The sequence below is a fragment of the Mesocricetus auratus genome, unplaced genomic scaffold, assembly GCF_017639785.1.
Source record: "Mesocricetus auratus isolate SY011 unplaced genomic scaffold, BCM_Maur_2.0 Super-Scaffold_100015, whole genome shotgun sequence".
Taxonomy (NCBI): Eukaryota; Metazoa; Chordata; class Mammalia; order Rodentia; family Cricetidae; genus Mesocricetus; species Mesocricetus auratus.
This window is the reverse complement of record NW_024429198.1, coordinates 21,911,400-21,937,678: the sequence shown is the minus strand read 5'-3', so window position 1 is coordinate 21,937,678 and position 26,279 is coordinate 21,911,400. Positions and strand designations below refer to the sequence as shown.

The window sequence follows — 26,279 nt, the reverse complement described above, 5'->3', positions numbered from 1 at the left end:
GTCACCTTCTGCAGGTATAGTGAGCATGAAAGCCAGAATACTGGCAGATCTCCCAGGTCTGGAGCCACAGACCATTGTGAGCTGCCATGTGGTTGCTGGAAATCAACCTCTGGTTCTCTGCAAGACTAGAAAGTGTTCTTAATCATCTCTCCAGTCCCTCAAACAATGTGTTGAGTGTGGAGGTAGGGATTAAAAATAATTTCTTCCTCAGTTTTCCATTATGATGATATTATATATATGTTTAATACTTGTACGTGTGAGTTAAAGCGAGAGGGTCTGGAGTTCAAGACTCACCCAGAATGCTTACTGAGTTCGATGCCACATATCTGTGATATAGGAAACCTGTCCACATATCTACAATTTTCCCTAACAAATGGAAATGTGGATGAAAAGAAGACTACAGAGAATATGCTCAATGTGCAATATATACTCATATGAAAGTATTCTTATGTGACATAATACAGTATACAATAAACATACATGATCTTGGCAATAGTTAGCAGCCATATAGATGAATTTAAACCCTGCTCAACAGAGAGAAGTTATGCCTGGTAATAGAAACCCAGCCATCTACCCAAGGCTGGTGATGCCATAGATCTTAAAGAATAACCTTCTACTATCATTTTATTAGACAGGAATAATTCTTAAATACATCCTAAACTTTTTATTATATCCACAGATAAATTCCATCCATCACCAAGGAAGCTTTTCTCTTCAATACAAAGGAAATTGATCAAAATGCAGAAAATAACTGATCATTTAAAAATATATAAGGGACTGGGAAGAGATGGCTCAAGTGTGTTAAAGGTATGCACTGCCTTTGCCAAAGACCTGAGTTTGATTCCCAGCGCCATGTCAAGTGTATCGCAACTGCATGTTACTTCAGCTTGATGGTATTTGATGGTTGACCTCCATGATCGCTGCACTCATGTGCATGCGAGTGCACGCACGCACACACACACACACACAAACATATACACACACAAAAACACACACCACATGAGTGCACAGATATGCATGTATAATTTAAATGATAATTGGCAGTTGTGCATAAAAGATACTGAAGGAAACTTCTCTCTCTCTAGTTGCAATAGTTTTATACAATTTCCTACCAGCATAGGAAGGAACAGTCGGCCATTGCACACTCAGGGCAGTCTTTGAAGCTCCACTGACGATAGCAGTGCAAATCTAAGGTTTGTTTTTTCTGTCATCATATGATGTAAGGATATATAACACAGTGTATTTCATCTGTTAAGAGTCTAGGAGTTTATACCCTGCTACAATTTATCACGGAAGTTGTGTTAGCATGTTATACCAGTGAGGGACAAGACAAACTGGCAATCTAGAAAATAGTCTGGAAAAAAATCATAAAAATCTAGTGGCAACTCACTGATGTAGGCAATGTGGAAATCGGCATGGAGGCTCCTCAAAATATTGAGGGTAGAACTTTCACATGGTCCAGATATATCCAGTTCTAAGTATCTACCCAAAAGAGTCAAAGCCATTTCTGAGTGTATCCTTCAGAGTCTGGCTTACTTCACTTAAGGCAATAATCTCCAGTGCATCCTTTTCCACTCTTCTTTATGATTGGATAAAACCCCACTGTGCGTGTGTGTATGCCACACTTTACCCATTCATCTGCTGACAGCCACCTCAGTTGATGCTGTAGCAAACTGTGCCTCAATAAACATAGCAAGTGTGCACATAATTCACTCACTCTGCTTCTTTACAGTATGTCCCCAGAATCAGAAGAGCTGGATCATATGGAAATTCTGCTTGTCGTGTTTTGAGGCACCTCCATGCTGATTTGCATAGTGGTAGCCCTCATTTATATTCCAATAAACAGAGTATAAAGGTTTTCCCACCAGCCCTTCATCCTTACAAATAATTGTCTTCATTTGTTTTCTCAGTAATAGTCATTTTGATGAGGGTAAGGTGAGGTTCAGTGTAGTTTTATTTGTGTTTTACTAATTCCTAAATATTTTGAACATTTTACTTCATGTTTGTACAGGTCATTTGCATTTTTTATTTGAGAAGTAATCTGTTCATGTCATTTTTCCACTTTATTATTGGATTATTTGGGGGATTTTTGTTGTTCTTCAAGTTTGTTTTTCTTTTTTCTTTTGCATTCTTAAATATTCTAGATGTTAATTGTTCCATCAGATGAATAAGTGGCAGAGGTTTTCATGCATTCCATAGGCTGTCTCTCCACTTTATAATTTCATGTACAGATATTTAATTTCATGAAATTCTGCTAGTAATTCTTTTTCCCCTGAGCTATTAGTGTTCTACTCAGAAAGTAATTGTCTTTGCCTTAGGTTTGAAATGTTTTCCCTACATTTCTACACAGATATTTTAAGCACCACTGAGGCCTGTGGCATCTTATTTACAATCTTTTTTATTAGTTCCTTGAGAATTTCTTATTTTATTTTATAAGAAAGATTATGTATTATAGCCAAACTAGAAAGAGACTTTACCACATTTGAAAGATAGTGACAATAGAAGACATTATTAGTGTGATGTCATGGTTACAGAGGGTCTGACAAGGTTCCACAGACACAGGAAACACCTTGAGCCTCCCAGACTAGCACAGTCCTATACCTGTCAGCAAGCACCAACGGCCATACCTGAAACATCAGTGGAGTGGTCGCCGAAGAAAAGTTCAGATTCTTCAACATGTGACTTTCAGGGTCATATTTTGACATAAATCCTTTGATTATGACTGTTTTGGCTGTCCCTTGTTCACCAATTAACAGCACAGCCTAAAATGAAGGAGTTTGGAGGGAATGAAATGAAACAAACAACATAGGTTGGACTGTGCCCCTCCAACCCTCCAACTCCTAAACTTAAGGTGGGATGCTCAGTATCTCCCATTGTGACCACACCTGGAGAAAAAGATTCTACAGAGGCGTTAAGGTGCTCCATCCTGCCTAATGATGGTCTTACAGAAGCAAAGGATCGAGGTACACAAGGAAACACAGGAAATGCATGCACTCAGAAAAAGGCTTAGGAAAGACACAGGGAGGAGGTGCTGTCCATCAGCCAAGGAGACAGGCCTGTGGAAAAACGAATCTGGACACGACTTTCATCTAGCTTTCACCCTCCAGCATTGAGGAAAGAAACTGCCATGATTTAAACCACCCAAGCAAGGTATTTTATTATGACGGCCATAGTAAACTAAGTCAGTAGCCAAAAGGAAAGGAACTGTCTTAGCAAAAGCAAGACAAATCCACTTCCTTCAACTAACGTGCGAGGAGTGATAAATTAGGAATTCGGCCAATTTAACACATTAGGTTGCCATTGTGAAATAACAAAAGGAGTACACTCATTTAGGTAATGGTTTCACTTCTTCTAAACAGAAAGTAGTATAAAATAAATGCTGGGTACTTTATATTTTCATATGATCTTTTAAAGCACACTATTTTTAATAGTAGTTAAAGTATCATACCTTCCCTTGTTTGGCAATGGTTTTAATTAAGAAGTCAGTCCTCACATTGTCTACATTTGGCACCAGGATAGAACTGTATTCTGGGGTGATATCAAGAGGATACACATATTCAGGGGTACACATGCTCCAATGCCTCCAGGAACCTGAGAAGAACAGAAGGTACTAACAATTTCTAGTATATCCCTGTAATGATCAAGATCCTACAAAGTGTCACAAAGATATCTTCAATTCTCGCCATAAAACAAAAATCGTTAAGGGAATGTGGTTATAGTCCATCTGGTAGATAGAGTGTCTATCTAGCATGCACAGTATCCTGGATTAAATCCCTAGCACCACACAAAACAGGGTCTTCTACTTTTCTTTCTGTTGCTGTAATAAAATTCATTTTATACTTCCAGGCCGCAGTTCACCACTGAGGGAAGTCAGGACAGGAACTCAATACAGGAGTGTGAAGCAGAAACCGTGTGGGAATTCTGCTTGCTGGCTCACTCACTGACTTGATTTCTGCCTAATGTTTAGCTGGCTTTGTTATACAGCTCGGAGCCACCTGTATAGAGATGGTGTCTCCAACAGGGGTCTGGGCCCTTATGTGTCATTTAATGATCACGACAATTCCCCACAGACATGTACACAGAGCAGTGTGATCTATGGAATTCTTAAGTTGTGTCTTTCCTCTCAGATAATTCTGCGCTCTACCAAGTTGAAAATTGTAACTAATTGAGATACTGGGTACCAGTGGCACATGTTTATAATATCAGCACTTGGGACACAGAAGCAGAGAATTCAGAAGTTGATGGCCATTTTCAAAAACATAGCAAGTTGGAAACCTCTCTGAGCTATGTAAGACCATGTACCCAAGAAATATTCAGTAAGGTTAGCTCTCACAACAGCTTAGGTAGTTTGATCAAAACTTCCCAAGGAACTACTCCAAACAGCCCTGTAGTTGGGCACATTCAGAAATGTTTTAAGACTGTTTTCTCCTTTTGTAGCTTTTCAACAATATAGCACATATAAAAATACAGAAAAGAGCAGGAGAAGCAATGTACCTCTAGCCATTAATCACTTTTATTTTTTTTTCATTAATCACTTTTAAATGTCAAATCTCACAAGCTGTTCATTTGGGAAAAGATACTAGATAGCATGTCTATGAACACACATAAAGGTGAAAAGTTGCTTCTGTTTATTATTGCATATGTGTGTGTGTATGAGTTATGTATGTTCGTGCACACGTAAGTCACTTTACAGTATTTAATGATGCACATAGAGATACATAGGTAAGTAAGTAGACATCTGTAAATATAGACACCTACATTTGAATGCAATGTTTTTACATCCATTGTTGGTTCCCCTGAATGGCTGCTGTGAATCTGAGTAGGAAATTGATTCAATTCGGCTCAAGTCACTAAAAGTCCCAGCTGCCACGCAAGTGGAACCCAAAGTAGAAATGGGGAAATAACAATTACTAGCTTTCTCTGTACATTAAAATTCCTGTTTCAGCTCCATGGTCAAGAGTTGCAGTTCTCACTTTGATAGCAAAGCAGCACATTGGATCAAACAACCTTGCCTTGTGCCATGAGAGGAGGGCATGCTCACCATCAGGTGCAATGAAGTAGTCGAACATGGTGTCCCCGGGATCCGTCGGCTGCGGCAGGTGGGGAGTGGGCACCTCTCGAGAGCGCAGCCAGAGTTCCAGCCTCGTGCGCCCTTCCAACTCCAGGACTGCGCCCACACTCCACATCATGGCAAAGACAAACAGCTTCCCCAGGTGCTCTGCGCCCACCTCGCAGGCCTGCTCCTGAGGATGCACAAGCCATTCTCTCTTAATTACTTAGTTCTCAAGTCTCCATCTAAATCTTTACTGAATGAGAACAATAAACCTAGGAAAGAGACATCACTGTGCCCAGGAGAACAAAAGAATGGATACAACGGGGGCGCAAACGAGAAACCAAATTCCACGGGTACTAACTGGGTTATCAAATAAATGGTAGCAAGCAAGCAGGATGACAGACTAGATAAAGGCACTTGACACCAATCCCGACAGCCTGAATTCAATTCCTCGGGTCCACAACTTGTCCTCTGACTTCTCCTCATACACTAAATAAATAAATAAACAGTAGAAATATTTTTAAACAAAAAGAATGTCATTTATTACATGGTTAGGCTAACCAGAAACAAAATTCAAGGCGATGGCTTGCTTTGTTCAAAGAAAACTATGGAGGAAAAAAAATGACACATCTGAAACCTCTCCCAACCCTCACCACATGCTCATCAACCCTGGCCAAGTATAGCTTCAATTACTGTGTGCTCAGGAGGGAGGTGGAACCCCTTACCTTTGGAGGGATCAGCCCTTGCAGCATGTTGATACTCTGTGTGATCACAAAGGCCTCCAGTACCTCCATCTTGTACTCCAGGTTCTGGATGCTGAAACGATACAGGTCCGGGAAAGTCTCCGCATACAGCTGTCGCAGGACCTCTGCCTCTTGAGGAGACCTTCTCTTGAGAAAACCCTATGGGTTCACACATGAGTACGTTGGTGAAACCAGGAAAATGACCATTGGGGGATAAACTTTTACAACATTATTAAATTAACATTAATTAACAATTAATGATTATGCAAAAGGGTATTTGCATAAGATGCACCAAGCCTATCTATAAACTCTTTCATACAATAATTTATTTAAATAATTTATTTAAATATTCAAAACAACCCTTTCAGATAAGAGCTATTATTGTCCCCCTGACACTTCCAACTTCGGTTATCCACCTACAGCATCTTACAAAAGGAATGTGACAAGGCCAGAATTAACACCCAGTGCGTCTGTCCACAGTATTCACAGCTCCAGTGCCATGTGTGCAGAAATGACCCCCAAATAAGCTCAGCTAAAATGTACTTCAAGAAAACGGGAGACATTCACAGGGAATTGCTAAGACGACCAAAGACAATAAAAGATGAGCAAAGGAACTCTGCACTAAGGCTTTAAAAATCAAGAAACAAAAACGTAATCATGATTGGTTATTTCCATTAATTTCTTCTAACTTAATAAGCCATGTCAAAAATACCAAAGGTATTCAGAAAACTGGACAATTTTGTCATTTAGGACTAAATAAAGGAATTTTTGTCATTCAGAGAAAGGTACTGCTAAAGATTTTTCTCTTTGGTTCTGGGAATGCAACTAGAGCACTCTACCACCGACCTACGGTTCCAGATTTTCTTCAGGTAAATTCTCACAGGGTCAAGAGACAAGTGCACCCCTCAACATCCCAGGAAAGAATTAGGACTCAAAGCAGAAGCAGTAAAATCTTAACTCTGAATTAGTCATTAATTCATGAGCTTACCATGATCCCACATTGACAAAAACATGACACAGAACTTAAAGGAACCAGAAAATGGCTTGCCTCCCTGGGGTAGCAATCCACCACCACAGCCTTCCGTGAGTCTGACTCCTTGTTAGCTTCTTAGGCCACAGTGCCCTGCTCTAATGCTTTCAATCTGGTTCTTGGTAAATCCTGCTTCTTCCTGATCATTCCCAAGACGGTACTGAGATAATTTTTTAATTATTGCTTTATGTTTTTGAGATTAAAATATAACTGCCTCCTTTCCCTCTGCCCTTTCCTCCCTTCAAACCCTCCCATATAACCAACCCCTCCTTGCTCTCTTTCAAATTTGTGACCTCTTTTTTTTATTAAATGTTGCTGTGTGTGTGTGTGTGTGTGTGTGTGTGTGTGTGTGTTCCTAACTACGTAAACACAGCCTGCTCAATCTGCATAATGTTACTTGTACGCATGTTTTCAGGGATGGCCATTTGGCACTGGATAACCAGTTGGATTGCTCTTCTGCCAGTAACCATAGCAGAGGAGCTGCAGACAGCAATAGAGCTTGCCGGATACAACACAGAGGGTAAGAAACCTACTCTGGGTGCACCCTGGAGAGGCAAACCCCCAGGACTGCTTCCCCTGTGCTTCCTTCTGTTTGCTGCTGCAGTCATCCTGCTGCTTTTGGCATGGTGTGATTGCTATTTGAAGGATCCCACTGTATCTGGTATGGGGTGATTGTTTCTTGGGAATATCCCACTCCTTACTGGGCAATTTACTCACAGATAATAATGAAGATGATTTTTTATAAGAGCAATGGTGACTAGTTAGATCTATAATTTAATTGGCCTTTCTAAAAGATACAGATGGTTAGGACAGTCAATAAAGACGATTAGGGACAGGACTTATGTTATTCTGCCAATTGCTCCAATGACAGATACAAGAAAAAGGCAAATACAGGCTAAACGCTAGCTTCCCCTTTGTTGGAAGTGAGACTTGCAGAAGATGGAAAATGAGAACAAGGAAGTTTCATGCATTATAGACCCATGAATGCTGCCTGTGGAAAAACAGGCTGATGATCAAAGAAAGCAATTATGTCCCTACACCCAGGGTTAGGTCTGAGTTCCTTGGTCATGTAACTTACAGAATTAATCACAGGTCCTGGTATGCACCTTGAGAAAACAAAGTTGTGAAAGGAAATTAAATGACCCTATTGTGTGTAAAGGAAAACAGATGGTGAACTAACCCCTTGTTTAAAGTTTCTCTGGAGTAGTAATCTGCTACCCTGAAATCACAAACTGCTGCCTGCCAGTACACAGGAACTGGTGGAAATATACCTGGCTTGCTTTAAACTTGGTTAATCAATAATAAAAGAATCATTGTTTGGGGGTGAACATGTTATGACAGGAAAACTAATACAAAGAAAAATGTTTAAGTGGAGATGTACTTCTAAGGAAAACATGTAACTTGTGATCTCAATGTGATTTCTTCTTTTGCAAAGATTTTAATTTGCTTTTGGAATATGTAACTTATTATATATAGGGTAATTTTTTTCATGGAAATCTTCGCGTTGGTTGGTATAAAAGGGATGAGAGGAAAACATAAGACAGAAGAAGAGAAAAATAACATCCAGCAGACAGAAAAATAAAATGAAGAATCAAGCTTTGGCCCTCAGAATGTTGTGCCCAAATTCTGAACCCCAAAATCACCAAAAGGCCTATTTCGGTGCAAAAGCAAAGAGTCGTTTATTGTAGTTGTTTAACGAGCTAACCCCATTAGCTCAGGCCTTTCATCCATTCACCAAGGTGGACAGCCAGAGAAAGACCCCAAGAAACCATGAGGCAGGGGTCTTAAAGGACAGAGTAAGGGGTGTGTCTAGGGGTATGCAACAGTCTCAGTATTGGTGCACATCTAGGCAACCTTGCCCTGTGTTGATTGGTCAACTGGTTGTTATGGCCCATAGGCCCTCCCAGGGCAGTTGCTATGCTCTGCATGTCACTGTTGTGCACTTGTCAGTAAAGCACACCCAGAGCCAGAAAGCACAGCCCTGCCAGCTAACTTCTGATTGGTTCCTTGCCACAAGGAAAGTATCTGACCTCATAGTGACCAGGACTAGAAGGGTTAGGTCATGTGAGCACATGTTAGCCTGTCATGGCTGCTAAAACAGGGGGAGGGGAGGCTGATCACTTCAAGAAAAGTCTCCTGTGTGTATGTGCAGCTCTGCCATGCCTCCTTTCCAGTTTCTCTGAGTCGAAGCTGGTTTTCCAGCAGCACACTTCCCTGGGAAAGACTGCTTCTGCAGATCTCAGCACTCCTTAGTTACCTATAGTACTTTGTGTAGGTTTGAGACCTAGTGTCTTCCCCCTTCAACTTTGAACATGGTGGGACTTTATGGGTGTATCTTCTGACATTGCCAGGAGACAGTCACACAGCACAAATTCCTGGTCCTCTGAGGATACTGCATTGTTTAAAAACTTGTGAAGACATGATTAGGTGTAGTGTTACTGTAAAAATCCAGGTAGGAGATAGCAGAAGTGTATTTTATAAGGAGCAAGCTAAATATTTGTTAATTAGTACAATAAACGTATTTTTCAAATAACTTTATGAAATTTAAATATTTGGGTATAGTGGGAGTCATGTAATTACCATTCTCTTACATTCCATTGTGACAGTGATCACCATATACGAAAAAAGTCTATTGTGATACTTACACATCAGGAGCCCTTGGCCCCTCCCTGGATATTGTAACTTAGTGGGATTCAAACCTGACACCTGTATATTTTAAGTGATCACTGATGAGAACTTTTACATATCTAAGAGCACCTGTACTTCATTTTAACAGATATAAAAACTAATTATACAGTAAAAATCTTTAAAAGTGATTTTAGAGTCATATTCAGGAATGTCAGTATCATTTTGCTATAAACATGCTGTTTTCTATCTCTCCATATATGTGTGTTACATTGTCTAATCCCTTTTGTAGCCCAGGATCATGTAGGTTTTGAAAATACATTAATAAAAGTTAGACTATGTCAATGTAAATGCAACAGTATAAAAATATAATGAAAATATAAAACGATAGCTACCTAATCGTCTTAAAATCATCTTCAAAACATAAAGGCAAATGAAAATTAAAAACCTAGACAACTACTTCATAAAAATCACATGGGTTATCTAGTATCATTTACTTTTAACTTATAATATGTATTTTATAAATATATAAGTATGCAAGGTATGTAACTAATTAATTCTAATTAATATATTCTAGACTATATTGACGGTAATAAACTACTATACCTAGTCATAAGTTGAAATGATATCACATAAAATTTTATTTCCAACCACAAAGTTAAAGTTAATATTATGAATACTGAACTCATAAAAAATCTTTATATGCAATTTTAGCAAATTGTCTTTAAGTTAAAATTCTAAGACAATTATTCCCAAAATTTATGTGAACAAGTACCTTTCAAAACTGCCATGAATTCACAAAGTGATAAAATTAAATTTTACTTTTCAGCCTTCAGACACACTTTGGCAGGATTATTGATTTACGTAGGCCTGACAATTACCTGGAAATCACACTTCTGAGTGATTAAAAGAGGACTGGAGAATCATTTGAGGGGCAATCAGAGTCTGAAAATTCCTGTGCATTCAAGGGCCTTTCATAAACAGTACTATAGAGAGGCAGTTATACCCCAGCTGCAGAGGAATCAGTTCACAAAGAATAATGAAGACTCTTTTTCCTTTTTAATTATACAAAAGAAGGAATTCAATCATACCTCAAGAATAGGACTCCAGTCAAGGACAGAGGAACTCATGAAAACCATTCCATTTCTTGAGACGGTAGCAGGAGAAGCATTGTCAATGTTATGAGGTTCAAAAACAATCTTGCAGTTTGGAGCCATGGGAATCCGGTCACCATTGGCCAGGGTCAGAGTTTTATTATCATCCAAAACAGAATTCAGATTTTCAATCCAGATGGCATCAACTGGACCATCAAGAACTATCCAGATATGTTCCCCTGGAATGCCACCCAAGAGGAGAGGAAGAAAGCACACATACACAGAGGTGCCTATGTAAGTAGCTATTATACTTCAAAGAGCACTAGAGCTATATATACTACCCAGTGGTTTTAAATAAAGCTTTGATCTCAATGGTGACTAAGTTGTATGAGCACAAAGGTCCTTCTAAGTTCCTTATGTGGCAGTTATGTACAAACTATAGCTAAATCAGAACTCCTTTGTCCCTTCAATGAATATTCACTAAGCATCTTTCTGTACATAGCACTGTTCTAGGGGTTGGGATATGATGGTGAGTGAGACAGTGTACCACCTTCAGAGTTTACACTCTAAGTAGAAAAGACAGACAACTAATCAGAGAAGCAATAAAGACATTGTAAGCAGATTCAGAGAAGAGGCACTATTTTGGGTCAGGGAATCCGTGAAGGATTTCACACAGAAAATGAAGTGATTTAAAGATGTGGATGTAGAATTTTTTTTCACCCATGAACAGATAGTACAAGGACCCTGGAGCAGGAACAAGCTTCAGGTGATAAAATGGACTCAATGTTTTATAACCTCCAAGGTGAGATGTTGACATCTCCTTCTCTAAATGTATAGGATTAGGGAATGAAGAAATGGCTTCTGGAATACAGTTAGTATCTTGGTATGAGAAAGAAATCCCTCACCCCTTTGTCCATGAAAGGATACAACCAAGAAGTTGGCAGACTTCAAAACAGTGCAAAGTAAATGTTTGCTTGAAGGCCATCTTGTCTATTGTTTTGAATTATAGTATCCCAAAGAGATGAAGAGAAGTAAATAAAACAGTCTAGGACAGGAAGAAACAAGACCTACCTAACAAGATGAGAAGGAGTGGGTGGTTCATCAGGGTAACAAGAAAGACAGTGGAGAGGGACAGGCAGTGTTAAGAACAAATTCAGTTTTGCTATGAGTTCTTGCCAACAGAGTTCCCAAGAGAGTTGTTGAGCTAGTAGTTAAGAGAGAGATCAGGACTAGATATTAGAATACAGAATCTTTCAGCTAAGCTAAGAAGTGGCATTGAAAACCATGGGGGTTGTGTAGGTCTCTTCTAGATAAAAAAAAATGTACAGAGAGACAGGAGGTCTTGAAACAGCAACAATGCAACATTTAGATGTCTGTGAGGGACTCCATTGTTGCGCCTCCAGCCTCTCACCTTGCCAAGATATCTCATGCCAGTAAATGTGGGAGGAAGGAAGTCCACGGGAGCAAGGATATCTGAGACCAAGCATTCAAGACTCAGAGAGAGATGACCAGCCATGAAAGAGACTGCTGAACACCAAACTAGACTGAAAAGAAAAGGCAGTCTGTGTTTGATATGCCAGAAATCGCCAAAGTCCTTCAGTGTGTAATTTCAGGAGACAATGGGGACCAGCCTGAGAGTAGTCACTTTGGGAGATAATTGGGGCTAGAGACTAACAGAAGGCTCAACAAGAATGCAAATGTAAGTAAAATTTATGTGGCTCAATTGTATGTCCTCTTCTTGTCTGTCTGCCTCTGCTACTCACCAATACTATCACTGTCTGCTTCTAAATTTCCTTCGCTGTGCATTGCTGTGAGTATTCTATTTAAGTTAAATGACTTGGAATCCCTAATGAAACCCACTCAGCTAGCATTAGGTGAAATGGTGACCTTGGCTCAGGTCTCCCTGGAAGACAAGGCTTCAGTCTCCTCTCTAGAGGAGACTGCTCGCTGAGCAATTCTGGGAGGAAAAATCTCACCACTGGATGCACATTTATGTAGAGTTAGTGAACAAATTAGAAGCAAGCTTTTAATTTCCAGTAATAACTGTTTCTAATGGGGGCATTTTCACTGTCTTTTGACTACCTAAAGAGGCGGGGCTCCTTCCCTTCCTGGAGAACTCTGCAGGTGCTATCTTAAACTGGTGTCAGCAGGGGTCTGCTGCCCAATGTGAAGGCAGGAAGTCTCTGCCAAGGGCTCATCCTGTGTTCTTTGCCCTGTCATTGTATCCATTGTCCCTTTCTCCCTCAGTAGTGAGAAGACAAAATGAGAGGTGAGCTGCCTCCATCTCTCCCTGCTGAGTTTCTATTCTGAGAACACTGTGCTCCCATCCGCAGTGCCCTGTAAGTGAGACCACTCAGACTGAACAGCCAGCCCTTAAATGTTTGCTATCAGTGTTCCCCAAACAGAAAGATTTGCTAACTCACTTTTGGTACATACAATTTTCTGCCCAAAGAAACTCATCTCTCTACTTGATTTCTTTGGAGAATCAGGTTTTTTTTAAATCTGTATACAAATAAATCCTACATTTTTAAACTGTGCAGTGAACACAGTCACAGTAAAAAAAAAATCATTTTATTCAATACTATCAACCTCCCCTAACAGCTTTTCTCTATTCTAAAATATTACAAGGTTGCATGAGTATTACTTTAAAAGCAAACATTCTTTAAAGAGGAAGCATTAGAGCCAGCAAATGAGGTCAATAGAAAAATCTCCTTGCCTCCAAGCCTCAAGACCTGAGTTGAATCCCTGAACTCACGTGGTAGAAGGCCAGAACCAACGCCTAAAAGCTGTCCTGGACACTGTGACATAGACAAACACTCTCCCTCCTTCTCCCTCTCCCTCTCCCTCTCTCTCTCTCTCTCTCTCTCTCTCTCTCTCTCTCTCTCTCTCTCTCTCTCTCTCTCTGTCTGTCTTCCTCCCTCCCTCCCCCAACCCCCCCTCTCTGTCTCAATAAAATGTGATAAAAATCTTAAAGGTGTGGTTCAAGTGTACTAATCAAATATTTCATTACTTCAACACTCATAAACATGCTGAAATCTTTTTGTGGAAAGCACTGCTTCTTGGTAATTCTATCCAGCCATCTACAGTTTTGCTTAGAAGTGCAGGCTTAAAATAATATTATTTTCTCTACCTTTCTTGGCTTTCAGTGTTTTCCTCCAAAGGGTAGAAAATATTCCATCCGTCCAGTCATTTGTGGCCACGTCAAGTCGACCAAACATCTGTGGGGCAGTAATTGCTTTGGGATTCATCCTCATTTCTCTGTGCGGTTTTCCACAATCTGCAGCAAGTGCATCCAAATTTTAAACATCTCAGATGTGACATGAAGCAACATTGCACTAATTTGTGGTGTACTGTCAGCAAGTGGTCAAAATATGAAAAGTGAAAACTTACACTGAAAATATATGTCATTCTGCATTCCAAGTTGCAATTAGCCTTGTTATCCTTTATTGAGCACAGCACTTTGCTGTCTGTGAAATAAATTTATATTGCCTTGGGGACAAAAGAATGCCATACTGAAACTATTGGAGTACTTTTCTTGTGTGTATAAGAATTACCCAGTCCATTGGAGGGTCTTAATAGAATAAAACGCATGAGATGGGAGGAATCTCCCCTCTTTTCTCTTTTGTGACTGAACCTACGCAGTTGTTCATCTTCTACAGTCTTCACGCTAGAATTTATACCATCTTATTCCCTGATTTTCGGGTATAGAAGTACAGAACCTGCTCTTTTGAATCTCCAATTTGTGAATAATAGGTGGTGCAACTTCTTGGAAGCTGTTGTCATGAAGCCAACTTACAAGAAATTGTGGGGGAGGGGGGGTGTGCACGTGCTTCTGTGTCTGTGTCTATGTGCATGACTGCTACTGTATCAGCTTCCTGGAGATCCCCCACTAAAACACCAACTTAGGCAAACAGAACCAAATTTCTAATTTTTTAGAAATCACAAAGCAAATTGGGGTAATTATTTGCAGCATTTTATGTTGCTAAAGTTGAACTTAACTGAAGCTGACATTGTGCCATAAATGACATCCATAACATTCTGGCTATACTATCTTTTTTTCAATATAATCCCATTTTATGGAAATCTTTAAGTGTGTGTTGGTTGGTTTCATGGGTGGAAACTGTATCTGCTCTGCTGTACATAGAAGATAAACCACCAAAAGACATTTCAGTAGATAGGGATTTTCATTTTCATTTAAAATACAATAGCATTTTTGTATAAAAAGCACTCTAAGAATAAATAATTGACTTCCATAGGGTTGCTAAAGCAAATTCCTCTTGAGTCTTCCTCTGTACATTTCTTGACAGAGTCCTGGTCACTCTACCTTTGTGGACTCTGACATAATATGGATACCTTTCCTTACTGACAATCCTTACAAGCCTCCTACCCCTGATCTTTTCTCTCCATGGCCATCACATACATGGTTTGCTACATGCAGGGATAATCATGCCACACCAAGTTCAATGGCTTCTTCAGACATATGGAATGAAACCAGGTACTTAGTCTGATTAGAAAGCTCCCCATGTCACTGCTACTGCCCTAATTTGGGCCCCATGGAGGCAGGCATCGAAATAGGGAATTGGATTCTGGGAGGCTGGAATGAATGAACAAAGAAGCAGAGTAAGTTGATAAATGGCACATCACTATACTATGGAATAGACTTCAAAAACATGTGGTGGGACATTGGCCATGAACTCTCCTCCCCTCTCAATTAAGGATGTGGCTGCAAGGACATTAGTTCCTGTGCTTAGAGTCACTCGTTATCTTGAAATAAAGTATGGGGCTAAAAGCTGGGAGACATTCTTGAACTAGAGTGGAGCCTCTCCAACACAACTACTCTACAACAGAGTAGTAAAGAAGAATGACATTGGATGTCAAGAGTAAGTACTTATGACACCTCTACAAGCAGCCTTACACATCCAGTCCTGCCACCACCCACAAGCGTATCACATCCTTCCCAATCACTCCTCTCCTTTACAGGCTCTTGTTGTTGCCAAAAATACCTTTTATCCACCAGTTAAACATTGGGTGATGTGGCACCTTCTCTGGAACACTCTATTATAATGTAGAGTTTCTCATCCCCTCTACTTCTGTTCCCATTATAGCAAACCTTCCTCATAACAATTAAATGTTCAGCTATAATTATGCATCTGTGCCTGTTATCCCTGCTGCATTATTAACCTCTTACATGCTTTTGTATGCTTGTTTCGCTGCTTCTCATATAAAACCTGGCACAACCGCAAAATACTGAGTATTACAAAACAATTCATGTGAATTGCATGGTGGGTCAGCAAACAACATGCACAGGTCGCGCACCTCTTTAGGAAGAGTTCCACCCAATTATCTCCTTTGTCTTCTGGATAATTAAACTTTTCAACATGAAACAATGTGCTACTTAATATAAGAAATGTTTACCCTGTATACTAAAGCCAAGAATAAGTTAATAAACAACAAATCATCTATTAATAAATTTATCTTTCCATGGAACTCCTCCCAAACCCACAATGCCAAATGGGATCATGTAATTCAGATGTAGCATGCATAACGTATCTATATTGTTTAATATTTAGTGCTTCATTTTGTTCAAGTCATTGCACCAGGTACATTTACAGTTGATTGTTAACAGAAAATAACTTGAGCTGTAATTAAAAAAAAATTGAGCATAATCATGAAAACATCATCATTTAAAGACATGTAAAAATCCTTATTAGAAGGTTCACAGCATACAAGAAAAGCCATGTAGTAAATCCTGAAGATGTGAGTTCTCGCTTTGGAGGAAGTGCTTGCTGGCAAAGAACACAGTTTGTCATCATCTGAGTACATCTAGTAGTGTCCTCACATGCAAAGTTCACTTTATCCAATAATTTCTGGAAATGAGACCAGTGCCGTAGGTACTGTCAGGCCCCAGCAACAGCAACAGTGTACCAGTATCAGTGAGCGGAGGGGTGGGGGGAGGGGGGCTTCATTAACCGTAAACCTGCAGCACCTTTGCCCACTGCGATGTCGTCTATTTCATTCCAACAAAGTTTGTAAAATTTTGTAATTTAGCTCTGCAACCACTCGGGCTGCTAACATGTTTGGATGCATCAGTGCCCAATGAGAAGCAGAGACTACAAGAATAATGGCCAACATGGCAATACCCATTATCCTTAGATAGCCTAAGGCAATGAACTTGAGTGTAAAGCTGAGGGGGCATCTGAAAAAAAAAAATTCATTTGTTAAACTTCATTAGAGAAATATCTGCATATGTGGTACTTGAGGATTTTGATGACTCGTCGTGACAGAATTTAAGAGTTGAGATTGGAATTATTTTTGTTTATTCCAAAGTAACATTGTACTACGGATTTAGTGGAAAGTGGCATTGTATATTGGGAATTTGCTGATTGGCCCTTACCCTACCTCTCAGTCCCATCACTTGTCATTTTTGACCTTGGGCATTTCTGAATCTGAGCCTTGATTTTCATACTAAATAACAGCCTTCTCTCGAATACAACATGAGGAGGAGTAAAACACACAGCACTATGAAAATGCCACTGTAAAATGTTTCCTTCCTGTTGTGCATGAATACAATATATTATTCCTTAAATGTTCCCAATTAGTAGTAAATGAGCATTCCTTTCTAAAACATGTGTTTGTCTCTGTGTCTTCATGTCTCTCTTGAGCAATCAAATGTGCTGCAACTGTTGAAACATGTCCCCCAGGGCAATGATATGGCTGCTCCTCCATACCTGCCATGGCTTTCATCAGGGTGTGGATACAAGTGGTCTTCCCTGCTCCACTTGGCCCCAAGGTCATCATTCCATGCCTCACCCTCTGCGTTTCAAACAGCTGGATGACTTTCAGTTTCCAAGGAGGATGGTTGATTAAGCCAGCTTCCTCCACCTGAGGCACAACATATTAGATAGCGTTCACCGTGATTCAGATTTACCAAAGATGAAGGGTGGAGAAGAAATGGAGGGATGTGGATTAATGGCTTTGGAGCTTCTGTTTGCAAAGACAAAAATCTGCCACAGGGTGGATAATAGGGGTGACTGAATAGTAGACACCCAGGAGTGTGAGGATATGTACTGCAATCTGTTTGTCCCCTTCATAGCATTCAAATTAATAAGCTGTATGGTGTGTACTTAACCACATTTAAAAAAGCAACCTACCACACAAAACTAATGCATGCAAATACAAAGAGTGAGCCAACATAATAAACAGTCATCCCAAACTAGTAAAAAGCACCTGTGTTTCTCTTCAGGAACTGACTCATCAATACTAATACTGGAACAATAATCAGAAAAAATGTTTAGTATGTCTGATCAATTGATTGAAAGTCTATGTAAATTCCAAGTAGTCTCAATACTACCTATCACACTATGCATTCATGGTTTCTAGCTACTAAAAATATGGAGGAAGGAGTTTCCAAACACTGCTCTAAGATTAATCTGCAAAATGAGATGGTGAGAGTGGGGCTATTGATAAGTAGAAAATTGAAGCATAGAACAATCAGTGTTCCATGTGGTACAACTTGTAGCTGTGAAGTTGGAATCTGAACCCAAAATATCCAGGCCTGTGATCTATCTATAAGATAACTATATTATGCTTTAACTTGCTATAACTCATGATTTTATTTTGACTAGAATCATTTTGAGTTCATGTATACAATGGCTTTGTCGAGCCCAGAAGATGGTATTCTACAACTCTTCTATTTTCCAGTTCATGCATTCTTTCTTCACCCTTTTTCATGATGTTCACCAAGCTGTAGAGAGGATGTGATACATATAGTTCCAAATCCATGGTCACATGGTCAGCCCTGATTAAACTCAGTAAGTCACAAAGCCAAAAAAAAAAAAGAGATATGAATCTAGGAAGGGGAATTATAGTAAAAATGGAGGTGGATAGGAGTGGGAAGTAGGTAAAAGAAAGTAGGAATGAGAGTGATAAGACACAATCATATACATTTATGAAATTACCAAAGAACAAACTTGAATAAATAAAGTAGTAAAAACTCAAAAATAATTTTGGATAATGATCATGTATCTTTATGTGATTTACACTCTTTGGAAAGCTCATTCCCTACCAGCACCTAACATAAGTCATCTTATAATTACTTAGCCTTTTAGAAAGGACTGTAATAATTTAGTCAAGTGAGGAGAAAATATTTTTGCAGAATGAATTAATACTCTTACTGATCAGTAAATTCAGACCTCAATGTACTAATTCTAAAGCAAAAATATACAGTGAGTATTACCACATTTGAATTGTATTGCAAATATTTTCAAGAAAATCAACTTTATGCTATAAACTTATGATGACAGGCATAAAACTGTTTTTTCAAGACTCTTATTTGAGGAAGGTAAGCAAAGAAGCAAGGTTTACCCAGTTCATTCCTACTCATAGACTGACTCTGGTCAATTAAAACAACAACAAGTGTCCATAAACCCAGATGACTGTCTAAGCATGTTACAATGGATCCCTCCACCATCACAAAGACTATGAAAAACTACATTTGTGTCCAGAGGAAAGGATCCAGGTGAGGGTGAGGATGTTCCTTCTGATTCCCACCAATGTCAGACAAATCAGACCTAACACTTGGTTCACCATAAAATGCATTACCTGTTTACTGATTGCTGTCTCAAGCTCAGGGTAGCCTGCTTTGTCCAAAAGAATATTTGGGAATAGATCTTCAATCAAACTCAAAAACAGTGGTTCATCTTCATCAATCTACAAAGAACAAAGAAGGAAATAAGGCCAATGGTTTTAGCACAAACACAGAATACACAGAAAATTTGAAAACAACACAGGCTAGGATAACCATTAGTAGATAAAATATAACCTTTATTAAATTTCTGTAATATGCTCCTCATATTTCCATAATTAAAAAATACCATGAGAAGAAATAAACAGAAGGAAAGAAAATCCTACCTACATTACAAATGTTTCATAAAAGTCCCGCCAGTAGACTACAATTCCTAATTTAGGCTGAAGAGATTATTTTAATAAAATACATTTATAAATTCATGAGTTGGAGTCTTGTCCATACTTCTTTTTTTTTTTTTTTTTGGTTTTTACAAGACAGGGTTTCTCTGTATTGTTTTGGAGGCTGTCGGTCCAGCCTGGACTCGAACTCACAGAGATCTGCCTGCCTCTGCCTCCCGAGTTCTGGGAATAAAGGCGTGCGCCACCACCTCCCGGCTGTCCATACTTCTTTTTGAAACAAAAGCATCATGTTGTCATTCTACACGCAGAGTCATTAACACTACACATTGGTTTTCAGAGGTTACTGTAAGAATAGGAAATTATTACATCCTTGTAAAATTTAAGACAATTCCTTACCAGGCTCAGAAGACTCTTCTAAAAGCAACATTTTTTACCTACCACACAGAAACAATTTAAACTATTTGGGTCTTTAATGTGTGGGGTTTTTTTAAAGATTTATTTATTATGTATAGAGGGCACCAGGTCTCATTACAAATATTTGTAAGCCATGTGGTTGCTAGGAATTGAACTCAGGACCTCTGGAAGAACAGTCAGTGCTCTTAACCTCTGAGCCATCTCTCCAGCCCTAATGTGTGGGTTTTTAAATAATTTCTTATTGTATTTCATGGACATGTTTTGTCTGTGTATTTGTCTGTCAGCATGCACATGCCTTGTGCCTGAGGAAGCAACTACCGTGTAGGTGCTGGAAATCAAACCTGGGTCTTCTTGAAGAGCAGCCAGTGCTCTTAGGTGGTCTTAACTGCTGTGCCATCTCTCCAGCCCTGTGTGTGGATTGTATTTTAATCAATTCAACTCTACTCAAATAGAAATATTTCTGACTAGCTGTGAGCCATTTGAAAAGGAACCCCTGAAAATGGGTAATGTAAACTCTGCTCTCCAGCACTTGATCTGAGAATTAGGCATTTAAATAAATTTAAATAAATATTTCTAAATCTGATTCGTTAACTCATACTTAAACAGGTGGAATATTCCATGTGTGAGTCTCACCAGTTTGGAAAGATTCATGTCACGGAGCACACGCATCACGATGGTGGATTCTGTATCGGTGGGACTGGCTCTTTTTGCTGCCCCCAGGGTGCGAAGAACTGACAAGATGTTGCGCAGCCCGAAGTCATAGTGGACCTGAAGAAAAGGAAATGCTGGGCTTATCTCCAATACTATCCTATTCACGGAAAGAATATTAATTTGGCTGAAAACACATTCATAATAATAAATTAATGCTGGTTTCCTTAAAAAAAAAAGTATGCCATGTTTGGTTGGTACTATAGGGAGATCTGCCCTTTCCTAAATAAAAATGAAGGAGGGGTGGGTTAGGGGTAGGAACACAGGGGAAGTAGGGAGGAAGGGATTGGAAGGAGAGGAGGTTAAGGGAAACTGTGGCCAGGATGTAAAATAAATTTATTTATTTATTTATTCTAAAAGACAGTAAAAAAAATTCCTTTATTGATGTTTTTAAAAAGAAACTTTAGAGTATCTGAGAGTCTCTCCCTATATCACCATTAGCTTAAGTCCTTAGGTTATAACTAAGATGTGTCTAGATAGGGGAAGGTAGACATTTCCTTTAAGACTGTGACATTCCTTTACCTTCCTCTATAGCTAAATTTCAGGACCAGAATGGAACTTGCACACTACACTCTCAAACTCCAGCTAATAATAAAGAGTTATTAAGTGTGAGGAAAAGACACCACGTTCCAGGATGAACTGGGGGAAGAACTCCACTAAATCTGATGCCATGCTTCGCACTTAGCATAGTAATTATGAAAGTTCTACCTTCCAAATGTTAGCATATATGAGGTGAATAATTAAAATTCCATTATCCAACCACTGTGGAATACAGTTGGAAGCTCTAAAAACTAAAAATGGGGCAACCAGGCCAGATGCATGGGCAAAGGGCCTATAATCCCAGCATCTGGAGACTGCTGCAGGAGAATTTCAACTTCAAGGGTGAATGACAAGTTCCAGGAAAAACTGTGTCATATAGTAACATTGTCTTAAACTCTTAAAAAGTCGACCTTCCATAAGATGCGACAATTCCAGTCTCTAAGTGGCGTTTGAACAACAATGTATAGCATTCATATTCGACCATTCACAAAAGACAGGAGTAGGAAGCGGCCCAAATGTCCAGCTGCCCTGCATCAGATGAATGGAGACACAAAACACAGCATTTTCACACAGTGGAGTATTATTTAACCACATGAAGAAGGTACCCCATACCACATCACAGATGAACCTTGGATATGTTATGCTAACTAAATTATGTCAGCCACCAAAGAACAAATGATGTAAAGAATTTATGTACATGAGTTACCTGTTAAGTTGGTAGAAACAAAAAAATTAGAATAGTGACTACCAGGGACTAGGAGGGAGGAGAAGGAAACTATCAATTTGTAGGGTTTAATTTTAAAAGAAAAGAAATTATGGAAACTATCTGTAGATCTATTTGTTGTAAACAGACCTAACATCACTGAACTATATACTTGAAGTAGCTGATGTAGTAAGTTATGCCTTTTACCATAATAAAATCATAACTACATAAAAACAAAAATAACATTAGAAGTCACCGGCTGACATATGGCAGCTAACTCTGTGCTTGTGTATTGAGGGTGGAGCACATGACAGCATTCAAGGAATTTAAGTTCTTAAGAAGAACAAAGAAATCAGCAGGGCGGTGGTGGCGCACGCCTTTATTCCCAGCATTCGGGAGGCAGAGGCAGGCAGATCTCTGTGAGTTTGAGGCCGGGCTGGACCGATAGCCTCCAAAACAATACAGAGAAACCCTGTCTCGTAAAAACCAAAAAAAAAAAAAAAAAAAAAGAAGAAGAAGAAGAAGAAGAAGAAGAAGAAGAAGAACAAAGAAATCAAGGTGCACACAAGTGTCAGCAGATGAAATTAGCCAAGCAAACTTCATGTGTCAACTGCATGGGCCTGAAGGGGCGTCCACAAGGGGATGACTGCTCTGCATGCATTGACTCCTGTCATTTCATGAGAGCTCAGTGAGTGTGCGTGTAGGAATGAAGCCGGTGGAGCACAGAAACAACAAAGTCAACCACAGGACTCAGTGACATGGAAAGTTCTCTACATTCAAGAAACAGAAGGGATAAGATAATGCAGTGAACTGATGCCCAATCCAGCGTGAGATGAAATCCCAGCTCTGGAAAACACCTTCATTGCAGTCTTGGAGCATTGGAGCATATGTACGACCCACTTAAGATGGCCCACTGTTTCAAGTCACTAAGCTTGTTGCTAAAATTGTTATTTGGTGATAGATAATTAATGCAGATGTAATAAGTGGTTAACTCGTGTGTCCTAGCCAATGTATTTGCTAACCCAAAAAAATGGGAAACTATGGAGAAGTTTACAACAGGAAAGGCAATTAGTTAACTTGGTTAAATATATGGGCAAGCTTGGGAGTAAGAAGAGTCAACGACTCATAAGTTTCTGAAAGCATGATTTGTACACAGGTTATGGAAATTGCCAACAGTAATACCATTCATATTTTAGTTCTTAAGTCTGTTTGCAGACTAAGCATATTACTTCTATGCTAGAAATAGTAATTTCTTTAAATGTTCTTCTTAACAAAAGTCTAGAGAAAAATCAACTTTTGGGCACTTGGGAGATAGCTCTGTAAGTCAAGTGCTTGGTGTGTAACCATAAGATCTGACAAGGGTCTGAAAACCTATGCAAAAGATAGACAGACAGACAGACAGACAGACAGACAGACAGACAGTCAGGCGTGGAAGCACATACTTGAGTTCACAGCACTGGAAAATGAGAAACAGACAGGTGACTAGTTCTCACTGACACTAGCTTACTCAGCTAGCTCAAGGCCTGATAAAGACCCTATGTCAAAAGCTGAGGTGGAACCTTAGGAACAGTTCATGAACCTGACCTTTGGCCTCCTTTGGCATGTGCACCAATGTACATGCACCTACACACACACACCAGCTTTATCATTTTATAAATAGTATCAAATGTATCTTGTCAAGAGTTCTAGTCTAAGCTGAGAAGCTGTTTGTTATTGGTGAGGGGGAGAGTTGGTTTTTAACAGGAATACAGCCTGAGAGGCTATACATGCTCCAGCGAGATACCTGTACCCCTATACATACTGGCAGCACCAAGTAGACTCAGCTGATTTAAAAACCACATGGAACTGGGAAAGAAAAGTAGTGAAGGAGATAAAGGAGGAATTGAAGGGGACAGAACGTGGGATGGGTTTATAAAATACATTACATGCATATATGAAATTCCCAAGCAATTTTTAAAAGAACTGAAAATTACTAAACAGAGAGATGAAAAGTGACTAACTACATAAAGACCTTCAGAATAACACACCTGCTTCGAGAGCTGCTCCTCACACAACTGGTAGAGTGTGAAAAACTTCCTGGCCAGAACTACGTTGTCAATGAAGCCACAGCTGGCCAACTTCACCCTAATGATAATCTGACGGTCAGGGACCATCATGGCCACAGAGCGGAAGTTTATCTTCAAGTTTTCAGGGAGTTCCTGGCGCCCAGCATAGCCAGGGTTCTAAATGGAAGCAAAACCCAAGGATGAATGACACACTCTTGGGGCAACTAGGACATACTGGCACGATATTAAAAGGTTCATTATGCACACAACACAAATCTGGAATGTCAGCTGGGGAGCTCATTTACATATCTCACTCTTCTTTTGCCTGGACAGATTAAGTCATGAGTTATTAATATGAGCTTTGTTTAGCACTTAAAGATTTTCAAACAGGAATGATAATTACAATCTCAATTGCCGTCCATGAGGCACAGGTGACACAGGGCTGGGAAGAGGTCCAAGCACCGTGACGAGAAGGCTGAGTTTCAGCAGCTCCTTACCATCGTCAGAAAAAGTCCAAATTCTGGGTTCATGGTCACATTATCTCCATCAGTAAAAATGAAAGACTTTCTCCGCTCCTTTTTACACGTGAGAATAATGGAGATTTGCTGGGCTGCCACGGAGAGAACTGGAAGATCGATGCGGTTGAATTCATCAAAGCAACCCCAGGACCCAGACTGTGCCAGCCCTTAGAAAGGAAATTAGACAGAAAATCCAATTAGTATATCATTTCTGAAAACCAAGAAAATGGAGATTACGCAGCTGCCAAATTGAACCAGAGATCAGCTTATTCAAAACTGAAGTTAGCACATAAATGGTGCATCAAGAAGCCCAAAAACAGCCAATAAATTGGCAGCTTGTCTGTAAACATCTACCCGTATTACTGACAATAAGTGTCTAACAAAAGGCAAATGACATGAGCATTCCATCCACCTAACACTGCTAAGACTGAGCTTGTCAAACAAAACAACCTAGAAAAATGACACCAAAAAACATTCAGTTCTTGGAAAACATAAACAAATCTTTTGCTGTTGTTGTTGCTCCAGACTGAATCAAATCTCCCACAAGCTAAGCTTGTATTCCCACCCTGAGAGATAGATCTTTTATTTAGGTTTGCTTATGTCTTTTAGACATATGGGTGTTTTGTCTGCATGTAAGTCTGCACATCAGAAGAGGGCATCAGATCCCATTGTAGATGGTCGTGAGCTGTCATGTGGTTATTGGGAATTGAACTCAGAACCTCTGGAAGAGCAAAGCATCCAGTGCTCTTAACCACTGAACCATCTCTCCAGCTCCAAGAGATAAATCTTACCAAGAAATTTTCACTTGACCTGAAACTTCTCAATCAGTGACAGATACAGTGCTCACCTTTGAATATCCGCCCAAGTCCTCGGAAATCCATCTGGTCTGAACAGTTGAAAACCACAACATATTTCCCAAGACATCGGCCCATATCCTTGGTGGTTTCTGTCTTGCCTGTTCCTGCAGGACCAGCAGGGGCTCCTCCCATGCTCATTCCCAGAGCTTGAGCCAATGTGATGTAGCACCTGCATGACCAAGTTGTCTTCAGAAACTTGCTACAGTGTCCCAAAGACGCTCAAGACATCACAGAGAAAGAACCTGTACTTGACTAAAAGATGCAGGAAGAGGGCCAATCTCCCTACAGATAATTTCCAAAGCTACATTCTAGGACAGATATCCCCATGTGTGTTGAGATGTGCTATGGAAAAAGAAGGAGGTAGTCTCTGTCCAAATAAGTTTAGGAAGTCTGTGTAAATAGTTAGATTTCTTTCCTGACATTTTTTCAGGCTCTATGATAACGGTATTTATGGTAATTATTGAGACTGTATAAGCATGGAAAAAGAGTGTGGAGCACTGACAACATTTATTTGACAACTCTTCCCTAGAATTCTACCCATATCAAAAGAATAACATTTAGAGAGTCTTGCTGATCATGAAGGAAATGCATATCACTGCATTGCACCTGGTACCCTAAAGAATGGATGTTACTAAATGGGTAAAGGCAAGCATTGGTCAGGGGGTTGCATAGTATTGGTGAAGATGCGACTTGGTAAAGTCGCTATTGAAAGCTGTATGAACTTTCCCCTGCCAAAAAAATGAAAAACAGTACTAACACACACCCCCAATGATCTCCCATCTGTGCGCATATACCCAAAAACGAATTAACCCTTCATGAAAGTATCCATCCTGCTATGTTCATTGTAGGCCAAGGGAAGACCCAGTTGTCACCTAATAGATGTTCATGGTAGCCACAAAAAGACCCAATTATCAGCTTATGGATGAATTAACTTTTCAAAATATGGTTTTATACAATGGAATACTTTTTAGTCTTTAAAAAAATGTTGCCATTTGCCATACATAAGTAGACCCAAGGAAATTTT

The 26,279-nt window shown here is 39.6% G+C and overlaps 1 protein-coding gene across 2 annotated transcripts in view; it reads right to left on the bottom strand.

Annotated features, from left to right (window-relative positions):
* Dnah5 (dynein axonemal heavy chain 5) overlaps nt 1-26,279 on the bottom strand; it is a 278,387-nt gene that overhangs the window by 104,212 nt on the left and 147,896 nt on the right. For both annotated transcript variants that reach the window (XM_040757681.1, XM_040757680.1), the window contains exons 36-47: nt 25,246-25,424; nt 24,378-24,565; nt 23,863-24,057; nt 20,518-20,652; nt 19,147-19,254; nt 17,274-17,427; nt 13,676-13,822; nt 10,543-10,784; nt 5,779-5,955; nt 5,042-5,243; nt 3,449-3,591; nt 2,628-2,762 (exon numbers count right to left, since the gene is read on the bottom strand). In XM_040757681.1, the coding sequence (XP_040613615.1) occupies nt 2,628-2,762; nt 3,449-3,591; nt 5,042-5,243; nt 5,779-5,955; nt 10,543-10,784; nt 13,676-13,822; nt 17,274-17,427; nt 19,147-19,254; nt 20,518-20,652; nt 23,863-24,057; nt 24,378-24,565; nt 25,246-25,424 (2,005 nt within the window). The remainder of the gene's footprint in view (nt 1-2,627; nt 2,763-3,448; nt 3,592-5,041; nt 5,244-5,778; nt 5,956-10,542; nt 10,785-13,675; nt 13,823-17,273; nt 17,428-19,146; nt 19,255-20,517; nt 20,653-23,862; nt 24,058-24,377; nt 24,566-25,245; nt 25,425-26,279) is intronic.